General features: G+C 45.1%; 1 protein-coding gene across 6 annotated transcripts in view; it reads left to right on the top strand.

Annotated features, from left to right (window-relative positions):
• Positions 1 to 14,746, top strand: part of Abcc5 (ATP binding cassette subfamily C member 5) — a 122,987-nt gene that overhangs the window by 41,343 nt on the left and 66,898 nt on the right. For all 6 annotated transcript variants that reach the window (XR_013113464.1, XM_034515745.2, XM_034515746.2 and 3 more), the window contains 4 exons: positions 8,480 to 8,604; positions 8,735 to 8,807; positions 10,449 to 10,652; positions 12,182 to 12,325. Coding sequence is in view for 5 of the 6 variants with exons in the window: in XM_034515745.2 (XP_034371636.1) it covers positions 8,480 to 8,604; positions 8,735 to 8,807; positions 10,449 to 10,652; positions 12,182 to 12,325 (546 nt within the window). In the remaining variant the exon portion in view is untranslated. The remainder of the gene's footprint in view (positions 1 to 8,479; positions 8,605 to 8,734; positions 8,808 to 10,448; positions 10,653 to 12,181; positions 12,326 to 14,746) is intronic.

Raw genomic sequence — 14,746 nt, 5'->3', positions numbered from 1 at the left:
TTGCTGCCTCAGCCTACCTTTTTATAAATTGCAGGGTTGGCTGGGCGGGTCTTGCTCTGAGGTCACCCGTCCCTTTATTCCATTGAGCTCTAGGCTTTCCTTTAAACTTCCCATTTCCTTTAGCGTAGGACTTGGTTCCAGCAAGTCCTGGTGCTCCTCTTCTGCTCCTGTACATTTTGTATTTTTCTTTACCCTGCTTGCTCTTCTCTTTTCACTGTAGATCTGCATAAGTGGTCACTAATAATCACGTGACATGGTCAGTACTAAGTTGTCTTGAAATTTTTTCTGCCAGTGATGTGAGTTCAAAACTCTTCTATTATCCTCTGGCAGATTTTTACAACAATGGCAAAAAACAAACCAAAACAAATCTAGCCACTTTGCCAAATATCACAAGAATGGTCTCCAACTGCAACAGTTAGTCCCCTAACTGCAGCCTTTGCCCTGGGCGTCCGCATTGTCTGCATTGCTCTCTGCACCACTGTCTTCCATGCTCACACGGACCATTAAACCCGCTTACAACCTCCAATCACTTTCTTAAGCCAAAGTCCACCATATTTCTCAAGCAGCACGGCTAGGCCTATCACAGCAATACCCTAGTACCCACCAACTTCTGTCTAAGTTACTGTTCCGTTGTTGTAAAGAGACACCATGACAGAGGCAACTCTTACAAAAGAAATCATTTAATTGGAGGCTGGCTTACAGTTTCAGAGAGTCAGTCCATATTCATCATGTCAGGAAGCACAGCTGCAGACAGGCAGGGGTGGTACTGAGAGCTTCATCCTGATAGGGAGACAGGTAGTGAGGCAGAGACACTGGGCCTGTCCACTCCCAGTGACACACCTAATCCTTCCCCAACAGTTTCATTAACTGGGGACTAAGTATTCAAACATATTAGCTTAGGGGGGCGACTTTCATTCAAACCACCACACATGGTATCCATCACTGCTACTATGGCCACTTTGTTCACAGACCCAAGAGGCAGTGAAAGGGATGGCTAGGAAAGGCTGACTGTTGTCAGGATAGATCATCCTATCACTTGATTAGTGAACTCTGCTGAAGTCAAGTTTTGGTTAGCATTTACATGAGACACAAGATCTGTCCATGTACTTCTCCAAATGTTTTCCTAACATTTTAAATCATGTTCTTCCCAAGTCCTTGACCATCCAGCTCATAAATAATAAATTACACTGCTGGCCATTTCTTCTTCCAGGCAATATATATACTGTATATATTGCCCGAGGTTCTGCCCACTGTGAATATTTCCCTCAGTTTCTTTCAGGGTTGTTGCAGAAAGGGGTTGTAATGCTGCAGCTGTCAACTTTTGAGTGGTACCTGCATAACATGCTGAGCCATCAGTAAAACAGGCCCTAGGCTTCTGTTTCTTAGTCAATCATGGGGCATACCCCATGAGGCTACAGATGCATGCTTGTGAGCAGAAGGCATTGTAATGGGAGTAGAAACCATTGGTATGTGGGCAACTTCTTTGTGTAGCTTGGTTGTGCCCTCAGGATCTGCTCAGACCCAGTCACATATCACCACTCCCATCTGATAATGGATGGCTGTTGTGCACACCCTACTTCATGACTTGTTGGGCCAGGTAACACCCAGCTCATGATCGACAGCTCAGTTGCATGGTAAAGTCATGGCCCATTGTCAAATGTTCATTTTCTACTAAGCCCCATAGCAGGCCAAGACAGGTCTCTCCAAGGGAGAACAGTTGTCTACAAATGATGGTAGAGCTTTGCTCCAAAATACCAAGGGGCTCCTATGTGATTTACCTACAAGGGTCTCCAAAGGCTCCAGACAGCATCTCTGTCTGCCACTGACACCTCAAGTATTATCAGGTCTGCTGGATCATATGGTCCCAAGTGGTAGAGCAGCCTGCACGGCAGCCTGGACCTGTTGAAGAGTCTTCTCCTGTTCCAGGCTCCACTCAGCTAGCAGCTTCCCGAGTCCCTTGGTAAATGGGTCTGAGTAACACACCCAAGTGAGGAATGTGCTGTCTCCAGAATCCACATAGACCCACTGTCCTAGTTGCTTTTCTGTTGCTGTGAAGAGACACCATGACCAAGGCAGCTCATGGAGGAAACAGTTTATTGGGGCTTACAGTTTCAGTCTGAATCTATGACTATCATGTCAGGAACATGGCTCAGATGGGCAGGCATGGTGGTAGAGCAGTAGCTGGGAGTTCTATGTCCTGATCCACAAACATAAGGCAGAGAGAGCTGCCGGGCAGTGGTGGCGCATGCCTTTAATCCCAGCACTTGGGAGGCAGAGGCAGGTGGATTTCTGAGTTGAAGGCCAGCCTGGTGTACAGAGTGAGTTCCAGGACAGCCAGGGCTACACAGAGAAACCCTGTCTCCAAAAACAAAAACAAAACAAAACAAAACAAAAACCTAGCTACCTCTAACCCCTCCAGTCATTGTCTGTAGCCAATTTTATTTAACTAATAGTTTTAAATCAAGGAACAAGATTTGTATAACAAAAGCTTGTAGACATGAGAATTCACTCATAGGCTTAGAGCTTTAGATCTAGAATTTAGCATTACAATCGGTAGAACAAACCTCACCAAAGAGCTAACCAGGAATGTTGTGCCTCCAGTGACACACCACCTCCAACAAGGCCACACCTCCTAAGTCTTCCCAAATAGTTCCACTAACTGGGAACCAAGTATTCACACATGTGAACCTGGGGTGGGAGGCATTCTCATGCAGAACACCACACCCACTAAGGATTGTGCTGCTTTTTTGCTGGTAGGAGGAGCCAGGTGCAATAGCTTACCCTTCATCTAGGAAAGGATAGCTCTGCATGCTCCACACCACCTGAACTAGAAGTTTCACTGGGGTAGAAGGCCCTTCTGTTTTTGTTGTATTTATTTCCTATCCTCTGAAGCACATATGTGCTGCCAACAAACCCAAGGTGTTTGCTCCTCCTGCTCACTTGGTCCAATCAACTTAATGCCATCAGTGTAGTGGACCGATGTGATATTTGTAGAAGAGACTGATCCTCAGTGTCCCTTCCAACTAAGTTTTGCAGCTGGGCTGGAGAGTTAATATATCCTTAAGGTAAAACTGTGAAGGTATATTGTTGGCTTTGCTAACAAAAGCATATTGCTTCTGGTTGTCCAGAAGACAGGTACAGAGAAAAGGACATTTGCTAGATCAATAGTTACTTACCAAGTAGCGGGAGATGTGTTAGTCTGGCCAAGTAAAGACACATCTGGTACAGCAGCAGCAGAGTCACTACTTGATTAAATTTTCAGTAAGTCAGCAGTCATTCTTTATAATCTAGCTGTCTTCTGCATAGGCCAGATCAGAGTGTTAAAAGAAGGCTGGGAACCTCCATTGTTGACGCTCTTACAGTGGCACTTATTTCTGTCATTTCTTCAGGGATACAGTATTGGCTTTAGTTCACTATATCCCTGGCAGAAGTGACTCCAGTATGTTCTGTTTGGCCTTTCCATCCAAAACAGCTCTCACCCCACAGGTCATGGAAAAGTGTGTGGATTCTGCCAGCTTTTAATTGTATCTATCCCAATTACACATTCTGGGACCAAGAAATAACTATAGGATGAGTTTGGGGATCCATGAGCCCTACTGTGACTCCATCAGTCCCTGATCTCCAAAGCCCCACTTTAACTGCTTGGCCACAGTGCTTCTTGTGGTCTTTGAGAGTCAGTGTCAGTCAGAACGGGTATTGAGTTCACCTGGGAACGTCTGATCATTTCTTTTCCCCTGTGTACAATTTGCTTTGTAAAAGGCCATAAGATCTTCTGAGGAAGGGTAGGAGAAAGGCTAACAGCAAAACTTTTAGATATTTTATCGAGGTCCTTCCTCAAGGGCACCTGGATGTTCTTTATTCACAGGGTTCTGGGTCTGCAAACTGGCTCAAGTCTGGAAATTAGTTCATGGACTGAGATTTCCTATTCTACTATCCAATGTAGGATTTGGCTGAGAATTTTTCTGCTTATACAGATGAAACAAAACCATAGATTTATTATCTATGGTGAGACTTTCTGGACCCACCAGCAGTATAAATAATGACAGAGAGACTCATTAGTTTTTATTATTGCTTAGGCCTTAGCTCAGGCTGCCTCCCAGCTGGCTCCTCTACCTTAATCCTATTATCAGAGCTCACTACCCACATGTGGTTTTTGACCTTTCTCAGTCCTGGGAAGTCCAGCCACCTCTGTGTCTCCTGCTTCTGCTTCTTTTCCCAAAGACTCTCAGCTTGGAAGTCCTGCCTTCTCTTTCCTGCCTAGCTACTGGCCATTGTGGCTGTTAGCTCTTCATTAAGCTAACCTCATTCAGTGAGGTAGTTTTGTGTTTACTGAGGCAGGTGACGAACCATAAGAATAACAGTATCAGTGTCTGGCCAGTACTAGGCTTTGTGCTGGTACAGCAATCAACAGTTGAATACTACAAAGAGGACCTTCACACAATGTACAAAAAGCTTGCCCCAACAATTATTTCTTTCTTGGAAGCATGGTAACTTAAGGTCCCTGTGACTCATCCCACCCTAAAAGTCCTCTTTCCCTGTGCTGCTCGTCACAGGTCAGGCTACAATGCACATCATTTTCCCCTGGCGATTCTATGTGGCCATGTGGCCCGTGTTACTCCTGGCCTGGTAAGCCCATTGTATTAATTTCATCCAGTTGAACTGCAGCATCTCCAGTCTGCCACAAAGAAAACAGTGTTGCCAGAGGTCTTCAAATGCGCAGGTGCCTCCCCAAGCAGGGGCACAGAGAACCCAGTGAAGTGGACGCCTTCATGGGTAGAAAGAAAAGTCTTTGGGGGGATCAAACTGCCAAGGCTATCTTGGGTGAGGAGGAGAGGGCAGAAAGAAGAGCAAAAATGTCAGAAAAGCAGATTTTATATGACAGTCAGCAGAGTGGGAGGCTTTGAGCTGCTACAGGCTGTTGAGAATGACCTGACTGCTAGCTAACCAGATGCCCTTCCCTGAAGTAGTGGACCTTTAAGGACAGATTAAGGAAGTTTTCTCTGAGTTTAAGAGACGGTGCTTTGTTTATCCAAAGTCCTGTTTTGGACACTGTCACCAGCACTGCCTTTGGGGGGACACTTTGGACTTAATACCTCCCTTAATATTTTGCATCTCACAGCCTTCGTGAAGGGTGTGGAGGATGGGTTTTGCACAGCCTATCCAGTCTAGTGTTGCAGTTTCCCAAGCCTTCAGATCCCTTCATCAATACCAAGTGAAGGGATATCAGGCATTTCTAGCTCTTCTTCCCCAGGCCATCTTTTTCTTTTCTTTTTTAAATTAATTATTTTATTTATTTATATTCCATCTGTTGCCCCCTCCAAGTCTCCCCTCCCACAGTTTCTCATCCCATTCCTCCTCCCCCTTGCCTCAGAGAGGGTGCTCCCCCTACCTTCCCTGGGCTTCAAGTCTCTCCAGGATTAGGCATATCTTCTTCCACTGAGGCCAGACTAGGCAGTTCTCTGCTATGTATGGGGTGAGGGGGGGAGGGAGGCTCCAACCAGCCCATGTATGCTGCCTGGTTGGTGGTTTAGTCTCTGGGAGCTCCCAGGGGCCAGGTTAGTTGAGACTGCTGGTCTTCCTATGGGGTCGGCCTCTTCAGCTCCTTCGATCCTTCCCCTAATTCCTCTGTAGGGTCCCTGACTCCAGTCCAATGGTTGGGTGTAAAGTATCTTCAGCAGGTCATCTTATGACAAATCCTTCATCTAACCAATTGAAGGAATTTTTGTCTGTTGGGGTCTAGGAATCACCCTACAAACCACTCAGACATCGATCTCCGTATCCTCAGACAGGGAGACTTGGGAGCTAAGACTGCAACCCTGACTGCAGGGTCCTAGGGGCAACTTATAAAGGCAAAAACCACAACCTTAAAAAGTCATACAGAGATGCTGGAAGTGCTGCTGGACAGTTGCAGAAGTTGGTTCAGGTTCAAGCTTACTGTAGTTAACTCTACAAAGCAGTTCTAAGTGACCTTTATTGTGACTAGCTATAAAGGAAGGCGAGCATCTGGGGAGTTTCCAAGAACACCAAAGCAAAGACTGTAACAGGATATGTGGTTAAGAACACCAAAACAAAAACTTAACAGGCTATGCAGTTAATGGTTAACTTGGGCATGAGAAAGGTCCTTTGTAACAGTGTAAGATGGCTGGCTACAGGCATAAAACAAAATGGCTGCAGTAATGTTGGAAAGGCAGCGGCTACCTAGGTCTTAACATGGCACCCTTTAAAACTTCCACATGAAACCTAGAATTTCTGTCAGTCATTCCACATTGAAAAACTCAACTTGATCCAGTTTTATGTTTCTTTCACCTTTATCCCATTACTTTAAAAATCTATTTCCACACATATTTCCAGATTTCTGCTTGAATGAATTAACAAATTCATTAAGTTCTTTAGTAGTGTAAGGTGCCTCCTCATGGACCCCATTTCCTCTCTCCTCTTCACCCCCGGCATGCCCTTCAGGGAATGTCACTGGGCATTCCTTAGACGGTGTAGAGTTAAGTCCCTCAGGCAGAGGTGAAAAGGACAGTATTGCTGGAGGTAGAGATGGGATGTGTCCTCTGCTGAGGCTGAAGAGACTGTTTCAGGTGAGGCAAATCCTTCAGAAACTGAGAGTTCAAAGTCCTCAGCCTCGGTAGGGTCCCTCCACACACCTCCATCCAAAACTACAGGATCGTACTCCTTACCTTTAACCATGGAGAGCCTCCAAGACTGAGGCTTGGAGTTCTGTTACAATTCAGAAAAAGTAGAATAAGGGTTGCGATTTACTTTTTTATAATCCTGTGGCTACTTGAGAACAGATTCTCCTTCTGGGGCACACTTAGAAATCTTTAGGCCAGTACTTCTCAACCTTCCTAATGCTGTGACCCTATAATATAGTTCCTCATGTTGTGTGACCTCCAACTGTAAAATTATTTTGTTGCTACTTCATGACTGTAGTTTTGCTACTGTTACGAATTGTAATGTAAATATCTAATATGCATATCTGATACTCAGACTCTAATGGGGTCGCAGGTTCAAAACTGCTGCTTTAGACTGTTTGCTCTCCAGCCGGTCCATTGTTTGACTGAATTCATTCTTTTTCTTTGCCCTGTATCCCAGGATGCTACAGTTTGGTTAATTTTTTTCACGAGCTCCTCCTTTTCTTTTTTGCCAGTTTACTCAGATATGCCAGAAGCAACCAACCAGCACCATTATTTTCCTAATTTTTCCACAAATTATCAAGAGTTTTATATATCGGGTCACTAAATCCCTTGCTCCTTACAGTGGGGGAATCAGGAAAATCAGATGTATCCATCTTGATAAATTCTTCTTCTAAGAGGTCACTCCATAGATCTTTAGTGCTTTCTATGCTTCCTAGAGAGGCTTCCATAACTATAGATGTTGACAAACCAGAAAGGCTACTCCAGGTACTTAAAATTCATCCTTATAAGATAAATATCCTTATATTTATATTTATCTGTTTCTCTAGAATCATTCATGGCACCACAATCTGTTCTAGTTTTGGTTCCCTAGACAAATAGAACTGATAGAATAAATAAATATCCTTACAGCAGGAAGACAGGTGCCATTTGACCATTGATGATGTCATTTGTTCACATAGTGACATTTATCAGGTATGTGTGCCAATGACATTTTACACACGCACACACTCACAGGATTTTTTTTTTTTTTTCTGGTTTTCCGAGACAGGGTTTCTCTGTGTAGCCCTGGCTGTCCTGGAACTCACTGTGTAGACCAGGCTGTCCTCAAACTCAGAAATCCGCCTGCCACTGCCTCCCAAGTGCTGGGATTAAAGGTGTGCGCCACCACCGCCCGGCTACTCACAGGATTTATTAGAGAAGCTTACAGTGTACATGATCTCACTAGATTGTTCCCCCAACAGAAAGGCCATGAACCTGGTAGTTGTTTAGTCCAGGAGGTGGAATGTCCCAGTTCTTTTCTGTCTGTGTTAGAGTCCTAGAGGAGTAGGTTCTAATAACTGAAAGACAGCCTCAGCAAAAGGGTGGTAAACCTGTGGCAAGAGTGAGGGCAAGTGGGTGAGAAGTAATTCCGTGCATGTGGACTGCCACCAGAGTGTGGCCCACTTTGGGGCGGGTCCTTCTATAGCAAATGATCTGATCAAGAAGATCCCTAACAGATACAGATATGCTCAGGTGGATGGGGTTTTAGTTATTTCAGATATAGTCAAGTTGATAACATAGATCAGCCATCAGAGTTATACTTTTATAATAAGACTAATTCACAGTATGAAACAGCTATGGGTTGCTGAGTGCAGGGTGTGTGTGCAGTCAGTAAATAAGTATAACACTGATATTCTTTGTTGCTGTAGCTGCCTTTAGAACAAATGTGTGATCTGGAGTTAAGTCCTAGAAACAGCCAAAGGTTTAGACGCCATTAGTCTCCATTGACAGTGTGTGTGCTGTGTGTGGTTTAGGGTGTTGTTTTGATTTACACCACTGGAGGATGTCTCTCTCCCTAGATGACGCTTTTGGAGGGCAGCATTGCCGTCAGCGGGACCTTTGCTTATGTGGCACAACAGGCCTGGATTCTCAATGCCACTCTGAGAGACAACATTCTCTTTGGGAAGGAATTTGATGAAGAGAGGTAAGATATGTTTGGTTTCTGTCATCTTTCCTTTGGCTATGTGCGAGAGAAGGCAGCCCATCAGTTGGCCTTTTTTTTTTTTTTTTTTCCTAACAAAGTGCCTAATTGTCTGTGACTTTGTGTCCTTTAGATACAACTCAGTGCTGAACAGCTGCTGCCTGCGGCCTGACTTGGCCATTCTCCCCAACAGCGACCTGACTGAGGTACAAGCCTTCTGCCCTTGACAGGCCACTGTAGCACAGTTAGCAGGGAAGGCTTTGGAAGGCTTTGCAAGGACATGCCTGAATCCCTTTCTAGGAGAGCCCCTCCTCAGAACCACACAGGGGGCTAGCTCTGTTTTCACTGAGCCATTATGGTAGTAAAACATTTGTTGATCTGTGCAAGGATGTCAGCTCAGCTTGTTTAGTATTTATATACCTAAATACTAATGTGTTTCATATGTCATGCAAATCTTAAGTATGTTCTATTTGTGTTCCAGATAGTTTTGTTTTGTTTTTGGTGTGCTTAAATATTTTCTTAGCAGAGCATAGTGGTGCATGCCTCTAATTATAGAGCTTGGGAAGCAGAGGCAGGCAGAAGCATCCTGGTGTACATATCAGGTTCCAAGGCTATATTGTGAGACTCTTCCCTGAGAGGTAGGGGTGGTGGAAAGAATTTTTTAAACTGCAAGTCAAACAAGTACATGTTGAGCTTTTTCCCAGGTTCCACTGCCTTCCACTAGATAGAAAGAGCCTTAGGATACTCTCTTCTTCTCTGTCCTGAGCAGTCTCTGGAGCACTGTCTCAGGACTGGCTGTGTGCTTTCTTGGTGTTTCTCTCCTGTGACCTGCCCTGTGGTCTCTGGGTCTGGCACTTCTGTTTAGCTGACTTCAGTTGAACCTTCAAATCAGATTTGGTAATGGTTTATTTAGTTCCTATGTTCTCAACTCTTGGTCTCCAGATCAGTGGCATCAGTACCACTTGGAAACTTGTTAGAAATGCATTGTTAGGGTATACACGTGAGCAATCTGTTATAATAACCTCTGTAGGTAATTCTGATACATACTGAGTTTGAGAACCTCTGATCAATAGCATTTTTTCGTTTTTGTTTTGTTTTATTTATTTCTTTTTATTTTAAAGATAACATTTTAAAAACATTTGCCTGACATATGAAACACATTAGTATTTAGGTATATACATACTAAACAAGCTGGCTGACATCCTCGCACAGAAAACCAGGTAGCATTTGACAGTTGATTCACTTGTCAGATAGTAGCTTTTGTCAGGTGTGCGAGCTGGTGACATGTTCCGCAGTTGCCCAGTATTCGGCCTATAAAGGAGCAGGACAATAGTTTGTATGTGTAAGAAGCTTTTAGTTAAGGGAACAGGAGACCCAGATAAACTGACACAGAATAAGAAGGGACCTCTTTTGTGGGTAGAGGTAGAAGAGGGTGGAGGAGAGTCCCAGAAGAGATGATGCAGGCACCGTGTAGAAAAAGCATGATGCCGTGAGGGTTCATAATTTACACGTTGTTTTAAATCTCGGGGCACCTGTGGCTGTTTGTCAGTGTTTAGATTCTTTCAGGGTTCTTCAAGAGTTTTAGGCAAGGGTGCTTTTTGTTTTGGTGCATTTGGTGCTTTTTATTTTGGGGCATTCTTTCTGTAGAAGAGAGTGACTTGGAACAGTGTCAAAGCCTTATGGACGTCTGATGGGCACTTTGATAGTTGTACAGTGACTTCCTCAGCCCCTAGAAGGTTCACCCTTGTAGGTTGTGTAGGCTTTGTAAAGGGAGAGGGAAGATGACTGGGGTGCCTGTTAAGCGCTATTCTGGATTTAAGATAGAGGTTTTCCTTTTGGATTCATAGATTGGAGAGCGAGGAGCCAACCTGAGTGGTGGACAGCGCCAGAGAATCAGCCTTGCTCGAGCCTTGTATAGTGATAGAAGCATCTACATCCTGGATGACCCCCTCAGTGCCTTAGATGCCCATGTGGGCAACCATATCTTCAACAGTGCTATCCGGAAGCGCCTCAAGTCTAAGACGGTTTTGTTTGTTACACACCAGTTACAGGTGTGTACCTTCTCTCCTCGGCTGCTCATGTGGAGTGGGTAAAGAGGTGGGCTTGGGCCAGAGGCTCCTAGAGTTAACTGTTGCTATTTCCTCAGCAAATGGCCAGTGTAGCAGTCCTTCAGGTGCCATCTGAATCAGGGGTCTGGAACACACTGGTTCTGCGGTAGATCTACAGATGAAGGGGCTGAGCAGAGCAGGTAGAAGTAGAGTTTGCAAGTGAGTTAGAGTAGAGAGCACCGAGGTGCATCTGTAGGTGAGAACAACAAGCACAGCTTATACATCTTCCCTGTCACTTATGACAGGCAGATATTGTAGAAATTCATTTGAGATTATTGCTGTCCAAGCTGTCGGCCTCAGTTTGGGGGCTCCAGCTTTCCATTTTTGTAAGTTCTATATACTTCTGCATGCACTGAAAGGATTTGAATTAATTAGTTAATTTGAGACACTCCCTGACGGTGGCTCTTGCTCTGTAGACTAGGCTGGCTCGTCCACCTCTTCTTCCTGAGTATGGGTAGCCTGTGCTACCATACTCAGCCAGGATTTAAAATGCACTGGGAAGCTTGTGTATCCCCACCATCAGAAGGTCATAGGGATTATCTAATCCTGTCATGGGGTTCCTACCCTGCCTTTGAGCATCTGGTTCCTGGATAAAAGACACACTCAACCCTTCTATTTACAGTAAGCCTTAATCAGCACAAGAGATGGGCAGATATACCCTAGAATCTAATTCCTATTGACAACCCCGAGTTATACTTATATCTGGGCTGCTCTTATCTCCGATTGGCCAGCTCTCAGGATGGCGTTTTCATGACTCACCTACCCCACACTGACTTCTCTCTTCTCTTCTACCTTCTTCCTCCTGTTGTTCTCCCTCAAACCCAGGAACCCTAAGCCCCACCTATGTCTCGTCTGCCCAGCTATTGGCTGTTGGCATCTTTATTCACCAATCAGAAATAACTTGGGGCAGGGTCTGTGTGTGGACTCTATTATCTCTGGGACAACCAGGTCTTGGGGGCTCTCACTAAGCATTACAATAGATAGCAAAAGACCAAATCTTAACATCAGAAGACATAAGAAATACTATCTGACCTGTGTCATAGGGCACAGTAAACTAAAGCAAAGGCTCTCAGTCTTGAGACTGTAGACTGCGGATCTGTTGTTTGGTGGGGGGTGGTCTACTGTATGCATTCAGGTCTTGGTCCATTATACCTAAAATATCCTCATGTTGTCAGTCTCTGGCTGAGACACACTGAGTTAAGATGGAGCTACACCGTCTCTGGCTGAGACACACTGAGTTAAGATGCAGCCACACCGTCTCTGGCCGAGACACACTGAGTTAAGATGGAGCTACACCGTCTCTGGCTGAGACACACTGAGTTAAGATGCAGCCACACCGTCTCTGGCCGAGACACACTGAGTTAAGATGCAGCCACACCGTCTCTGGCTGAGACACACTGAGTTAAGATGCGATGTTTGGATGCATTTGCATGAATATCAGCAATTTTGTGTTTCCTCATCGTTGTCTCCAGTACCTGGTTGACTGTGATGAGGTGATCTTCATGAAGGAAGGCTGTATCACAGAGAGAGGTACCCACGAAGAGCTGATGAACTTAAATGGGGATTATGCTACGATTTTTAACAACCTGTTGCTGGGAGAGACACCCCCAGTTGAGGTAAGGGTTTGTGTGTCTCATTTCTACCCAGGGAGACATGATGACATGGAAGCCAGAAGAGCTCCATTTGACTGTTTGCCTGTGGTTCCCATGACCACACTTCTATGCTGTGCTCGCCCACTCCTCCTGTGGGGGAGCAGGATGAGGAGTGGGGAGGACGGCAGAGGTTGCATACCAGTGGTGGTCACAGCTTCGCTCCTTAAACCGACTAAAGCAGTGTGAGGCTCTGACATACAAGTGAACAAGGTGTCAGGGAAGGGAGTTAAATACTGTGTGTGTTTGGAAATAATCCATGGTATCTTGGGTCCTGATTCAGCACTTAGGTTACTGGATTATATACTTTAGATACCATCTCATTAGACATTTTATTAGAGTTATATGTCCAAATATGATCCTTTCCCACTCTTAGAGAGGAGAACACTGGGGCTCAGGTGAGCTAAGCAGCTTGCTGATGAGGATAGTCTGGTTCTCTGGTTCTTTGTGTTTTTATCCACCTCCTGTGTAGCCCCAGAGGTGCTAGCTTTAGGTCTCATCTCTCGGGCTCCAGGCTAAACAGAATTCAGCATGGGGCAGTCCCAGAGGTCATGCTTCCTTCCTGCCAGTGTCCTTTTCTCCTAGGGTCCCGAGACTGATGTAGGCGGGGGGGGGGGGGGTGCGCTTAGCTTCCTACTTGCTCTACAGTTCATTTTGAGGTTGATGCAGGATGTTACCGGGACCTCCTCTCCTGTCTTACTTCAGTGGTTCACTTTTACAATTTCCCATGCAGTGCAGCTAACTGTTGCCTAACTGGTTTGTTAGGCCTTTTGATAGACCTCCCGCCTTGCTGGGATCACCAAAGATATCCTAAGAGACACTGTGATACAGATTTAAATTTTATGGTCTGCTATGACTTCTGGGAAGCTTTGCACTTTTCAGATTGTTGCCTTATCTTTGTAAACTTGGAGAGGAAATCAGAGGGAGAGAAGCTAAAATACTGAATTATCCAAGGAGCAAAAAATAGATACTGAACAGCTGGACTGTTTAGCTAGAGAGAATGCTTTCTGAATGTCACTTACCGGGCCAGCAGGATGGTTCAGTGGATAATATCACTGGCTTTGCAAGCCTGACCACCTGAGTTCAGTTCCCAGAACCCACAAAGTTGTCCTCTGACCTCCACATGTGCGCCATAGCATGTTCGGACGCACACATGACAGTGGTTGCTTACAGTTGGTGCGTTTGATAATATGTAATATTCTTATCCCAGTAAGTGGTCCACAGATGGTATTGTCATTTTAGACAGTGTATTTACTCATATACTGTACTAAATATATTTAGAGCCTTATCTTCTGTCCCAGATTCAGCTCTATATAGGTTTCATATTTTTAAATTTTCCTTGTGTGTTTAGAAAGTCTAGTTGGTAAGCCTGCTGGGAGTATGCTATATCATGTATAATTTAATTCAGTGATCTATATAGAGAAAGTTTTCTAAAACTGTAGCAGGTCCTTGGCAAGGAGAGCATTTAATAGTTTTGTGAGGGTCTTTTGTTTGGCCACAGATTCAGTTTGATGAATGCTCACTGATTACCTCTGGGCCTTGTTCTGGGTAGTTGTGGGTAGTTGTGGGTAGTTGTGGCAGCAGGTGCTGAGTAGAGAACCTCAGTGAGAACTCGCCTTTGTCTTTGCAGGATGTTAGGTGATGTAGGGCAGACTAGTGCTTTCCTGCTCGTACACTGCTCAGACACTGCAGTGTGCTCAAAGGGCACTGAGGGCACATGTGAGCTTTATTGCAGAGGAGCATAGGTCACCTTACAAAAAATGTAGCATTTGAACGCATCTGAGTAGGGACAGCTGTGGTGACCAAGATGGGAGGCAGGACGGGAGCGAGGGTGAGGGCGCAGTGCTGGGAAGCTGAGCTGAGGCTGAGGAATGATGGGAAGTCAAGTGTGGCCGCCCGTGGATCCCTGGGCAGCTGGGAAATGCTAGAAGACCCCACAGCCCAAGATTAGGGCCAGAGTGCAGAGCCTGCAAAAGCAAGCAGACCAGTTGGGGTTCTGTGGTCTCAGAGGGAAATGGTGGCATCTCTGGGTGGAGTGAGAAAGTGGCAGGTCAGAGATAGCAGGAATGGGCGTGACTTCAATGTGACTTTATCACTGGGACAAACTATAGGATAATATAATAAACTCTCTGTTTTGGGAGGTTAGGTCGTGACCGGCTTAGTGGAGAATAAGTGGAGAATAAGTGTAAGCGGACTTACAGGATAGGAACGTGGAACGCAAAAAATTTAAGAGATTGTTAGTACAAGAAATTAGATTATTGTAAGAAGCTGTGCTAAGAAAACAGGTGTGCAGGCGTGGTGTCTGGCTGTGATCCCACCACTCAGGAGGCTGGGACAGGTCAGGGTCAATGTGGGCCTGACACAGACACTTGGTATCAAAAATAAGTA

This window comes from Arvicanthis niloticus, chromosome 12 (genome assembly GCF_011762505.2).
Source record: "Arvicanthis niloticus isolate mArvNil1 chromosome 12, mArvNil1.pat.X, whole genome shotgun sequence".
NCBI lineage: Eukaryota > Metazoa > Chordata > Mammalia > Rodentia > Muridae > Arvicanthis > Arvicanthis niloticus.
This window is presented reverse-complemented; position numbering and strand designations above follow the sequence as displayed.